This window comes from Procambarus clarkii, chromosome 8, assembly GCF_040958095.1.
Source record: "Procambarus clarkii isolate CNS0578487 chromosome 8, FALCON_Pclarkii_2.0, whole genome shotgun sequence".
In the NCBI taxonomy this organism is placed as follows: domain Eukaryota; kingdom Metazoa; phylum Arthropoda; class Malacostraca; order Decapoda; family Cambaridae; genus Procambarus; species Procambarus clarkii.
This window is the reverse complement of record NC_091157.1, coordinates 30,277,709-30,291,460: the sequence shown is the minus strand read 5'-3', so window position 1 is coordinate 30,291,460 and position 13,752 is coordinate 30,277,709. Positions and strand designations below refer to the sequence as shown.

The following is a 13,752-nucleotide window of genomic DNA, read 5'->3' as shown; positions in this document are numbered from 1 at the left end:
ACCATCTAGCTCGTATCTTGTAACTCTATCATCATTACCTAGCCTCAAAACTTTACATTTATTAGCATTAAACTGCATCTCCCAGTCTTATGACCATTTTAAAACCCTATTTTGATCAACTTGAAGTGATAGCGAGTCTTCTTTCGTGTTAATTTCCCTACCGATTTTTGTATCATCTGCAAATTTGCAGATTTTGCTACTCATACCTGAATCTAAATCATTTATATATATTATAAACAACAGAGGTCCCAGGACAGAGCCCTGAGGTACTCCACTAACAACATTATTCCACTCTGACTTAACCCCATTTATACTAACTCTGTTTCCTTTGGAATTGCCATGCCCTTATCCAACTTAATATAGCACCCCCAATACCATGAGCTTCTTTTTTTTTTAATTAGTCTTTCATGTGGCACTGTATCAAAAGCTTTGTTAAAGTCAAGATACACATCACAATCCTTACCACTATCAACTGCCTCAACTATGCTGGAATAAAAAGTTAGCAAATTTGTTAAACATGATCAGCCATTTGTAAAACCATGTTGTGACTCATTTATTAATTTGTTTTTCAAGATGAAGACGAATTATATTTGCAATTATTGATTCAAGTAACTTTCCCACAATAGACGTTAGGCTAATTGGCCAATAGTTTGACGCAAGTGATCTATATACTTTCTTTAAAATTGGTACCACATTAGCTACCTTCCATGACTCTGGCACTCTGCCTGACTCTATTGATTTATTAAATATGGTAGACAGTGGCTCGGAAAGCTCCTCTTTGCATTCTTTAAGCACCCTGGCAAACACTTCATCCGGCCCTGGGGATTTGTTTGGTTTGAGTTTTTCTAATTGTTTAATTACATCCTCCATGGTAACTGCTAAACTAGTCAACCTGTCCTCATCCCCACCCACATAGACTTGTTCGGCTGACGGCATATTGTTAAGTTCTTCTTTAGTAAATACAGATATAAAATATTTGTTAAAAATACTACTCATCTCCTTGTCATTATCTGTTATTTGACCTGTCTCAGTTTTTAATGGACCTAACCTTTCCCTAGTCTTAGTTCGATATAACTGAAAAAAAACCTTTACGATTTGACTTTGCTTGCTCTGCTATGCGAACTTTACAGTTTCTTTTTGCTTTCCTAATCTCTTTTTTTAACATTTCTAACCATTTCTAACCACACTACACCTTCACCTTCCTGGCCACACTTCACCTTCACCTTCCTGGCCACACTTCACCTTCCTGGCCACACTTCACCTTCCTGGCCACACTTCACCTTCCTGGCCACACTTCACCTTCCTGGCCACACTTCACCTTCCTGGCCACACTTCACCTTCCTGGCCACACTTCACCTTCCTGGCCACACTTCACCTTCCTGGCCACACTCCACCTTCACCTTCCTGGCCACACTCCACCTTCACCTTCCTGGCCTACACTCCACCTTCACCTTCCTGGCTACACTCCACCTTCACCTTCCTGGCCACACTTCACCTCCCTGGCCACACTCCACCTTCCTGGCCACACTCCACCTTCCTGGCCACACTCCACCTTCCTGGCCACACTCCACCTTCACCTTCCGTGCTACACTTCACCTTCCTTGCTACACTTCACCTTCCTGGCTACACTTCACCTTCACCTTCCTGGCTACACTTCACCTTCACCTTCCTGGCTACACTTCACCTTCACCTTCCTGGCTACACTTCACCTTCACCTTCCTGGCTACACTTCACCTTCACCTTCCTGGCTACACTTCACCTTCATGGCTACCCTTCACCTTCCCCTTCCTGGCCACACTCCATTTATACAATCCTGGTTGTGGCACCAGTTTGGGCCTCTGACCTTCCCAGCGAATCAAGTAGTGCTCCGGGTTGATTGGCTTTTGTCCTATCATGACCGAATTTGTTAAGGCGAGCGACTGGGAAGCAGTAGAACGCTGGTTCAAGTGATTCCCAGACGCTGGTGGCATCACGAATGATGGAGTAGAAAGTTTAAAGTCGATTGTGACAATCGACTTGAGAATGATCCAGGACGGACCGAAAAGTTGTCGTCCCTTCACCTTCTAGTGTGTGGTCTGGTCAACATTCTTCAGCCACGTTATTGTGACTCATCGCCTGCACCTGTAGTAGAATTATGATCTTCCTGTCTAGAGATTCCTGAGTGAGAGATGAATGGTCATCAGAGCACCTGTCTATATATGGGGCCACTAGCAGGCTGGCTTACTCTAGAAGTCCTAGATTGTTCTATAGCACTATCCTGCTAGTTCCGTCTCCCCACCCTGATGAGGCTAGTGGAGTGTGCAAGATAGGCTTCCAACTTCTCCACGAAGGTCCAGCGTCGTGAGGATCGGTGGTGCATATTAAGGTTACAACACTGGTTGTGTGAAGGTGTGCTGAGGGTTCTGTAGTGCAGCAGGGCGCCAGTGTTGGTTTTACTACATGCTACCACATGTTTAAGGGCGCCTGACAGCTGGGTGGACAGCGCCTCAGATTCGTAGTCCTGAGGTTCCGGGTTCGATCTTCGGTGGAGGCGGAGACAAATGGGCAAAATGTTTTTCATCCTGATGCTCCTGTTACCTAGCAGTAAATAGGTACCTGGGAGTTAGACAGCTGCTATGGGCTGCTTCCTGGCGGGGTGGAGGCCTGATCGAGGATCGGGCCGCGGGGACACTAAGCCCCGAAATCATCTCAAGATAACCTTAAGATGCTGCAGTATGTAGCGCTTAAGGCCTGGCGAAAGGATGATGTTTTATTTATAAATCGTAATTCTATTTCTAATTGATCTCGTGCTTCATGTGGGTTTATGCTTCCCTTATTATGACAGGATAACATGTGCATAGTGCACCGTGTTCTAAAGTTGCTTTCTGCTGACACACAAGTGTTCAAGGAGATGAACGTTCATATGGTGCTCGACATGTCTGTTCTCTGCGTCCATGAAGACTATAGCGGTCGCGGCCTTGGGAGCAGGCTGATGGAGGTAAGCCTGTGATCAAAACATGCTGAATGTGCATGTATGCTGCTGTATGAAGGGGAATATTTCTTAAATTATCATCTTTTGCGATTGCTGTACAATTGTTTCTGCACGTAGGAAATAAATGCTTTAAAAACTCGTTATATACGACTTCACTGGATGTTTACAAGATTGTTTTATTTTTTAGAAATCGTTGTTGCTGGGCGAGGAGCAGGGATATGCCGTGGCATGTGTTATGTGCACTAACAGCCTGACGGAGAGGATCTGCGCGCGTTTTGGGTTTCAGACCGTGAAGACGCTTAACTTAATTTCTGTTGCTGAGGAGTTAAGCATTGATATCTCCCTCATACCTGGTGAAACAGACTTAAAAATGATCAAAACGTTTTCCAGCAAAACAGCCCATCTTCATTAATATCCTTAAAAACAGATACATATTGTAGCGAGTTAATCTTATACTCGCTCCATTATCTCATTATTTTAATAACATAACTAATTACAGAAGCTACAATCCTTTCCACAATTAAAGGTAATACTCTTCTCACCTTGTTGGAGGAAGCTGAGGTGTAATCACCATATAAGCAACAATTTGATGAATAGAAGACAGTTCAGTTTCCACAGTCAACAATGTAGCACTCGGCGTGTACAATCCTAATCGACCCAAGATGCTACAGCTTCCACAGAGAGCAGACTACGACCGCATCGAGCCGCCACACTCTCGCTCCCCGAGTTCAGACACTCACAATTCTCAATCGAGCCGCCACGCTCTCCCACATAGAGCTCCACGACTCCGGCCTCACTCAGCTCTCTGCTCTGCTCCAGGCTTCGTCTCAACGTCTACGACACTGCTGTATCCAGGACTACTAAATAAATATGAAACTCACTAAACACTGTGTATCTAATCAACCCAACAACGTAACATAATCGTACGTTACAATATAACGTGGATGATATATTCGCAAAATGATGTGTGATGGGCTGAAGTCCTATAAACCTCAATAGGGTTATTTATTCCACCACAGTTTGTTGCTGACAGCCCAAGAAGAATACCTGACCCAGGACTAAGGTGCGTGCTTAAATATGAGCACCAGGAGGCGGAGATCACAGGACAATGTTACAATGGTCACTCAGACATAATAATTTCATGATATGAGGCCACAAAATACTCTGCGTTTCGTACATAACTTAAAATTTAGTTAATATTATTATTAGTTTTAAGTCTAAGTTGGAAGCACTTAATACTGTACGAGAAGCTAACATATTTGAATCATTAAAGAAATTCAGCAATAATATTGTTAATACCCAGTGATGCATAGATTACTCTATGGGCACATTAATGTAGCACTTTAATATTAACGCTTAAGGGGGAACTGCAGTCGCGCGACCATAAATATCTTAGCCCTTCATAGGCACTACGGGCTCACCATAGCCCGTGCTACTTGGAACTTTTTGTTCCTGGTAGCGAATCTTTAACAACAACTTTGCCACATAGAGGTTATGTAATGAGACTCTGCCGTCAATATAAAGGGAGGCTCAAAAGTCACTGAGCCACACTGCCAGGCTGTGGTAGGGTATCACTCTAACTCTTTTTTTTCAGGGATATTCCTGCGCGGACCCTAAGCCTCTGGCTGGTCCATTAAGTGTTGCTTGTTTCTGTTGTACGGAGTATGAGTATTTATGACTGTTGGGCGGAGTATGAGTATTTATGACTCGTATGATCGCTTCAATAAGATTTTGTCCCAGGTATTTAACAACTTCTTCTGCTCTGTTGAATCTAATTTGAAATCTTAATGAGTTTGTAAACCGTGCACTGTGTTAGATAATGTTCCAGTGGTCTGTTGGGCATTTCTCCACAGTGCTGACATTTCCTCTCATCTTCCGGAACCTGTAAGCCTATTTCCCATGCACATGGGTATCCAAGCCTGATGCGATGTAAATGTACTTCTGTTGCTCTACTGTTCCCTTTCATCAAACTAAGTGGTTCGTAGTTGGTTGAAGTCTTGTACCAACCCGCAGATCCTGATGTTGCAACTGCTGTGTTGTGGTCACTGTACATCTTTTGCATGGCTCTGTTTCTAATTACTTTCTTAATCTGTGATAGACTCTGTGGTATGTAAATGTCTACATTTCTTTTAGTTGCAAGTTTTGCAGCTTCGTCTACAATGTCAATTCCTATTAATCCCACATGACTTGGCACCCAGTTGATAAGTACCCGTCGGCCTTGTCGATTGAGTGTTTGCATTAATGATATGACATTTGTGATCAGATGTATGTTATCACGTATGTGTTCTTGTTGCAAGGTTTCAATGGCGGTTCGAGAATCTGTATGTATGATAACATGTTGTCGGTGTTCAGCAAGAGCACGTTCCAAAGCCTTTTGAATGGCTAGCATCTCTATTTGTAGAGTCGAACACCCATTTGAGAGCCTCCAACTATTTACAGAGTTTCCTGCTTTAACTGCAGCTCCGGTTTCTTGTCCCTGCTGCTCTTCTGATCCATCTGTGAAGTAAGTGAAGCTGTCGGATGCCATGTTTGCTTCTATATGCATCTGTGCAATGTTACGTAGCAGATGAGGATTTGTCTGGTTCTTTTTTCCTTCAAGAACCATAATCTTAGTCTGCTGGTGGAGATTCCCAAGGGGCTTGCATAATAAAGTCTGCAAGTATTTCGTCGACACCCTTCTCAGTGACTGTGCTTGTTATTTCGAATATATTGGTGTTTATCGCACAATGGGTCTACCTGTTACTATTGGAGGCTCTTCTGTCCAGGGTTAGTGCTCCAGAGATTATATCTTTAAGTGAACTGATTCTAGGTCTAGTCAATATCTTGGTCAGCATGCACGCAGCAATCCCTTTTACCCTTATTTCAATCGACGTTAGCTTGGTTTCTAGTCTTAGGTTCAGTATTTTAGTCTATCTACTGATGATTTAAGGATCATCTGTATCTACATCAGAAGCCTTCATGCCCATTTGGTCAAGTATACCATTGGGCTCAATGCATGTGACTATGTCCATGTAATTTTAAGAACCTGGAAGCTTCCAGAAGGAGCTAATAATAATATTAAAAAAAATTTGGACCAAAATAATAGCTTCCAGTGACGTAATTTCAAAGTCCTTAATAAAGGACAAATTGTACTATTAAGTACAGTCAATAATCTTTAAATCCACTAAGTATTTACCTTGTAAGTAAACTTTATCACACTAATCAGTCTAGACAATGACAATAATAAATCCATAATCATTGTAGGCACCCTGACCGTGAGGGAGGGAGGGAGGAAGCCGCCCACCTGGGGTAGTAACCGCCCAGATGTTGTTGTTATAGATTCAGCTACTCGTAACAAGTTCCAAGTAGCATGGGCTATGGTGAAGCCGTAATTTACCTGGTACAGGAGCGGGGCATGTAGTACGGGCAATGGTGAGCCCGTAGTGGACTCGCCTGGCACAGGAGCGGGGCTGTGCATGCTTTGACATTAATACCTTCATATATACATTGAGAGTTGTTAGGCAGCGAGGCAACACCTTAACAATTAGTGAGTTGATTACCTTCTTCAGTAACAACCTCTTTTATTTCTGAAAATTTATATAAATCTGAATATCTATATCTTGTGTATATAATTCTTTAGTATAACTCATCATACATTTAATTGCCATATTCATTAATGTTAATTTATCCAATTATTTTATTGCATATAATATTTTCTTTGCATATTGGCCATGCATTATACAATATATATTTACAAAATTTCTTGAACGATTGAATGCTCGCTGCTCGTTTAGCTTTGTTTATTAAACCTATAATGTAAATTATTTTACTTTATGGCCGAAACGCCTTGTATACTAGTGGCTTTTTAAATATGCATTATATGTAACAGCTAATTAACCACTATGGCACGTCATTCTGTGTATTTTTTAATGAAAGTAGTATTATTATAGCTTATCAAGAACTGTAACTTAGTTAAATAAATTTTGGGGTTCAGTTCTTGAGCCTATTATGTGCCTCTGTAACCTACTTCACTACCACCCACAAGATCGGTACAAGGTACACTACTGCCCAAATAGACTAAAACTAAAATTTATTAATACAAGATAATACAATCAATAGTAATAGCAAGAACACAATTTTTTTGTATAAAATTATATGAACCAGTGATCACAAACGAGGTTGGCAGTCATGTCCGTACCTCTATCAGACTGTACCTCTTCCTTCTTTTGATAATTACTTACTAAGTGGACGATTATACAAATAGCGACGTGATGGACAAATAGAAAGTAGAATTTAGAATGTTTTATAGAATCCGGAAAAAAATAAAAGTAAAACCCAAGCTTAAATATTGCTTGGCCTAGTATAGCTCTTATATGTACTATATTAGGCCTTAGCGTGTGTTAGGCCTAGGATGGTCATCTTGATATCTTGACATGATTTTGGGGCTTAGTGCCCGCGGCCCGGTCCTCGACCAGGCCTCCTTTTGTTACACATCCACAGGTAGCAGCTATCCCAGGTACCTATTTACTGCTAGGTAACAAGGGCATCAGGGTAAAAGAAACTGCCCCTTTGTTTGCGCCTCCACCGGGGATCGAACCCAGAACCTCAAAACTACGAATCCGAAGCGCTGTCCACTCAGCTGTCAGGCTCCATACTGGTTAGGTTACGTTTCATTGCAACAGAAAAACTTGTACAGTTTTTATAAAATTCGAGAATACAAAAGTCTACATTCTATTCGTCCGTCACATCCAAATTTCTACGATCGGCCACATCGTCACCATAAGTACTCTCATTTCTGGAGGATGGGCTGCCACTTCACACAACCCACGCGCCGAGATATGCAATCTCCCCACAACCTACTAACTCCATATATCACAGAACATAATAATAATATAACTTCCATGCAATTATAGCATAAATGAAACACACAAAGATTATTCTGTGCAACCTGGGACACGTGGATCGGACGTCTCACTGGAGCGACACGGTGGCGCCAAAAAAAGAATGACGTCACGAAACAGGCGGTACCGACGTGAAGAGCCTATTGGATGGTAATGTACTTAATACTGCTGCCTGGAATGATCATTTAGTGGGGTTAAATCAAATGTATGCACTGAAATGGCCTAGTTCGAATGTGAAATTGAAAAAGCGTAGTTTTGATAACATAAGGATTCGAGACAAAAGTCGTACTGTTATTGCATATTTGGAGCACCATTCAGAACTATGTGATACATATAACCTTAAAATTGATTTAAATCATGCACATAAATCATAATATTGTATTTCATTACTTACCATGCACATAAATCATATTGTATTTCATTGCTTACCATGCGCATAAATCATATTATTTTCATTACTTACCATGTACATAAATCATAATATTTCATTACTTCCCGCGTGCATAAACCAGAATATTTCATTACTTATCACATGCATAAACCAGAATATTCCATTACTTACTGCGCGCATAATAATTCATTACATACCATATACATAAATGATACTACTGTACTTACGGTACATAAGTAACTAGTTTTCTATGATAGCTTTACCTTTTAACTTTGTTGATAAATATTCCATATTTATGAACATGAAAATATAAAATTAATGCTGTATATAAACAGCATGAAAATATGCTGTTTATAAACAGCAACCAGAGAAATGTTGACCAGACCACACACTAGAAAGTGAAGAGACGACGACGTTATGGTCCGTCCTGGACCATTCTCAAGTCGATTGTGATTATTTATTTATTTATTTATATACAAATAGGTACATAATGGTCCAGGACGGACCGAAACGTCGTCGTCTCTTCACTTTCTAGTATGTATCACTTTCTAGTTTCTGCCCGAAACGCTGCGCGTACCAGTGGCTTTGCAAGAGTGCAATTACTGTACTATGCTATGTATTCTCACAAACCCATTGTACCTTCTTGTATATAAATAAATAAATAAAAATAAATAAATAAATAACTGTAGTTTGGTCAACATTTTTCAGCCACGTTGTGACTCCTCGTGTGCACTCAGCAACCAGAGAATAGCACTGTATTGATGTTACCAAATTAAACGCTCGCTTAGACACAAGATGATTTTTTTGTTAATACTTAATTTCACATTTTTCATTGTTATTAACCAAGAAAGTGGTGAGTAAACGTTTGTCTATAATTTCAAATAAATTACTGATATCGTACATGTTACTTTTTGTGATAAAAATTACTAGGTGGCAATAGGTGGACGGAGAGGGTTGCCTTCTACAGGCTGTTGGGACTGGTCTCCGGGTGTGAATGTTGCGGGGTCATTGTTGGGGTCCAGTTGGTACGCAGCCGCTGCTCCTGCTGGTGTGCTCCTGAGACCATAGTCTTCCTCACCAACTGCGCACCACATCTTTCCTGTTGGCGTTGTGGTCACACTGTTATAAAGCTGACGCTCGTCGACCGTGTTAGTTTATCGTGGTGAGTATTTACTCTTATGGTTAAAGAAAATCACAGTAAGGCCAGCACCAACGCACATAACTACTCATTTAAGATTAATACCAGCCTTGTTAATTATAATGTAACTATAACATGCAATGGGAACTCGTCCACGGCATATGACTAAGCTGCGCCCAATTCCTATTCTATTCTATGCGTTCCATAAATTTATAGAACTTATTTAGCCGAGCGGACAGCACACTGGACTTGTGATCCTGTGGTCCCGGGTTCGATCCCGGGCGCCGGCGAGAAACAATAGGCAGAGTTTCTTTCACCCTATGTCCCTGTTACCTAGCAGTAAAATAGGTACCTGGGTGTTAGTCAGCTGTCACGGGCTGCTTCCTGGGGGTGGAGGCCTGGTCGAGGACCGGGCCGCGGGGACACTAAAAAAAAGCCCCGAAATCATCTCAAGATAACCTAAATTTACGTGAGGTAGCCTTTATCTCTTAATGTCGTTGGTGGGACATGACGGAGTCTTGTCAACGACCCACTAAATGTTCCCAAGGGGTTTTCCAGCGGGATTTTAAATTAGTCATATCTATGTATTTATAGCTTCGGCGAGTAGCAGATTCTACAGGTATATTGCTGTGAAACAGCATCTCCTCTTTTGTCTAGCTTTCCTTAGCTGTTGACCCTTAATTGTATGTTAAAGAAGTGGGTTGGATTAATATTCTCCAGCTTGTTCAGTATATTAAAGATCTCTATGCGATCAGCCCAATCGTGTCTTGTAACTATTGGTCGAGTGTACAAATATACTAAGTTACGCACAAAAGTGTGTTGTATTATTTGAGTACTTAAAATGTAATTTGAAAGAGTGGTACACTAACTATTTAACCTAGCTATTCTAGGCCTAAATAAGCAATCCTAAGCCAGGATTACTTAGGGGAAATCAGCCCGTTCTCCTGTTTAGGTAATACTTAGTGATTAGGTTGACCATAAGCACATACCGACGTTCAACGCAATTAAAAAGTAGAAATCGGACATATTGAATTTGTACAGACCGGAAAAAAAAATTCTGGGAATATTTACGGTTTTTGTATTTTTTCGGATTATAAAGGGAATAGTACAAAACCTAATTTCTTAGTACGTCAGTGGTTTATACTATGGTACACATGGTTACTATTATATAAACAGAAGCTTCATCGAGGACGGGAAGCTGGTTACTTGCCATTTGTCCTGAAAAGGACATTAGTTTTGACAGGTAACCAAAGTATTTTGTAAAGCGGTGGGGAATAATAATTCCTTGACGGGCGTCAGGAATCCAGTGTGTATTCATACACGACTGGTTTTTATAAACGTTTTTATTGTAGTTTTGTGTAATTAGGTCTGCAGGTTTTTAGGTTCTGTTTGCGATTATTTGTATTTGAAGTACGTGGGTGAAGCTTTTATAGCGTTAAGACTCGATCAGAGGTCTTCAGTAAAGCAGTGTTGGAGAAATGTTCGAACGTCATCAGTTGCTCAGTTTAATTAGTGTAAACTGTTTTTAATTCATAAACAGGGTTTGACGACTGGATTAACGAGCATTTGTCATTGGTTGACGAGGACGAACTCGTTTATGCTAGATGCGTTTAGAATATAGAAATTGAGCGAATTTTGATTGAAGTTCATGTATTATCTGGGTTTTGTATGTGCAAATCTTCAACAACAACAGGCCAAATGCTCGTTAATCCAGCAGCCAAACCAGATCCAGCAATTTATGAACTAAGTTTACACACGAATTGCAACTGATGGCGTTCGAACATTTCTTGAACTGACGACCTCGGTTCGAATAGCAATGCAATGTTTCATCCACGTACTTCAAATACATACATTAACAATACATTAAGGATATGCTCCTCTGGATAACTGCTAGGTGATGTTTAGCGCCGGACAAAGTTGAGTCAGGCAAGACTTTTGTTGCTGCTTCCAGTTGGATTCGAGAGCACTTGGTGGTGGTGCTAGTAATCGCCTTTCGGTGTCTACAAGAAAGTGAGATTAGCTCTTTATGCCCCTGCCTACTAGCCTTATACCCGTTGCGTTGAAATTTAACTATTCTAACATTTGAATTTGGTTGAATCTGGTCTTAGTTGTTGGAGGTGGTTTAAATAACTTTCAGTACATTCCACTGAATGTACTGCTGACGTAACGTACAAATATTTCTATTAATCTGCTAAATTGCATTTCCAGCTTCCACCTATATCCTCTTGCCCTACTTTCTCTCTTTTAAAAGAGGCGGCTTTTTTCCAATTTGTCAATACCCCCTCAGTATCTTTTACTTTGCGATCATGTCCCGCTTCTTTCATCTCTAATGATGTGAGGTCTAGTTCACATAGCCTATCTTAATAGCTTTCCTTCTTAGCTCTGATACTAATCTTGTTGTATGCCTATGTACTTGAATTTTTATTTTATTCTTCACAAGGTGCCGATTCCATGTCAGTGCTGCATATTCCAATATTAATCTAATTTATCTAAATTGCCTTTTAAGTCCTTATTTAGGTTTTTAAACTTTCTAATATTTGCCAGCGTCCCATATGCCTTCGATGTTACCTAGTTTATGTGCCTCTGGAGATAGTTGAAATTATATATACTCACAAATTATTCTCTCCTACTGTAGTTGATTATCGTATCTACTACACACACTTTTCACCGTCTCTAAAACACACACACATTCATATGATGGGTTGCAAAACATAAACTAACCCTGTCAGGTGTGCAGCAATGTTGCCAAATGGTGCTATCGTTTGTGACAAAATAAGTATCCAGGGGACGCTGGATTTTTGGAGGAAAGAATGAAATACTGTTTTCCGGTGGGACGACACCGTGCTATGGCGGGTATTTAAGAGTGCGAACACTGGCTTGGCCCCCCTCCTAGCCTATCCTAACGTAAATAAGTTAAAATTTATTTTACAGAATATATATGTGTGGAGGTTGTATATGTCACTATGACGTAGTCATTTTATTGCTTATGTACGTTTTGGATCCTACTGGTTATATGGGGTTGTCTGTCATTTTGTATGACACATGTTTATTTATACAAATTATAAAAAAACATTTTTAATACGCAAGAAAAACATCAATTGTGACACTAGTTCTCCACATATCGGTTGCTTTAATTTAGAAACCGTACTTGTGGTCGGTCTCGAGGCCATTGTTGATGTGACGATGTGCATTGAATTTTGTAACCAGCTCAACACTGCAACTTACTTAGCCAAATGAATTGTGGGGTTCAGTCTGTGAGCCCATTATGTGCCTCTATAACACTTTCCACTACCGCCCACAGGATTGGTACGGGGTGCATAATAAATTAACTAAAAAAATAAAAAATAAAAAAGCTTAATGTGGCCATTTAGTTGCAAGAGTTGCTAATACAATTTAAGGCTGGAAGAAGTTTTTCATAGAGAATGGCTTGAGGCATTGCATTCCAATTAGAGAGATCTTGAACTATAAGTATTTTTAACAGAATTTCAACAAAGTGCGGAAGAAACGCCTGGCAACTATCTGGAGTTTTGTGCTCACAACACAACCGCGAGTGACGCAGACTCCTCTGGCCCAGCTGGCGCGGGAGGTGCAGACAACAGCGGTTATTGCGTTTCACGTGAGTTCTGTTTATATTTGTTTGGGTAACACCCCGAAAATTTGTCCAATATGTAGAGATTGTGGGTATGCACAAAATACCACAGCTTTAAGTATACACTAATAGGCTTAATGTTTTACATAACTGTTAGATCAGTTAATATTCCCTTAGTTTGTAATAGGTACGAAATGTATATTATGTACTGTATATTAAAACAATGTACTACATTGCCAGTCTCGTGTGGGGTAAATACTAGGATTTATAATGAGGGATTTAAATATATGAATACAAAATAAAGGGCATGCACTAAAAAATTAAGGCCTTAGCTGATACAAATGTGTCGTCCCGAGGAACTTTAAAAGAGAACGAAGTTCTCTTTAGGCTTGGTATGTACTAGCTCTGGATAGGTCTCCACCACCTTCTCACCTAAGTTGTTCCAACCGTCTACCACTCTGTTTGCGAAAGTGAAATTTCATATTTCTTCGGCATTTTTGTTTAGTCAGTTTAAATATATGACCTCTTGTTCTTGAAGTTCCAGGTCTCGGGAAATCTTCCCTATCGATTTTATAAACTCCTGTTACTATTTTGTATGTAGTGATCATATCGCCTCATTTTCTTCCGTCTTCTAGTTTTGGCATATTTAATGCATCTAACCTCTCCTCGTAGCTCTTGCCTTTCAGTTCTGGGAGCCACTTAGTAGAATGTCTTTGCCCCTTTTCCAGTTTGTTGATGTGCTTCTTAAGATATGGGCACCACACAACCGCTGCATATTCTAGC

General features: G+C 40.4%; 1 protein-coding gene across 6 annotated transcripts in view; it reads left to right on the top strand.

Annotated features, from left to right (window-relative positions):
• LOC123767765 (uncharacterized) overlaps positions 1-13,752 on the top strand; it is a 67,377-nt gene that overhangs the window by 16,527 nt on the left and 37,098 nt on the right. The window contains exons 3-4 of one of the 6 annotated variants that reach the window (XR_011225684.1): positions 9,210-9,404; positions 12,862-12,996. Coding sequence is in view for 1 of the 6 variants with exons in the window: in XM_045757806.2 (XP_045613762.1) it covers positions 2,825-2,977; positions 3,159-3,383 (378 nt within the window). In the remaining 5 variants the exon portion in view is untranslated. Of the gene's footprint in view, positions 1-2,824; positions 2,978-3,158; positions 3,857-9,172; positions 9,405-12,861; positions 12,997-13,752 lie in introns of those variants that run through there. The other 5 variants (XR_011225683.1, XM_045757806.2, XR_011225687.1 and 2 more) reach the window with 5 other exon arrangements.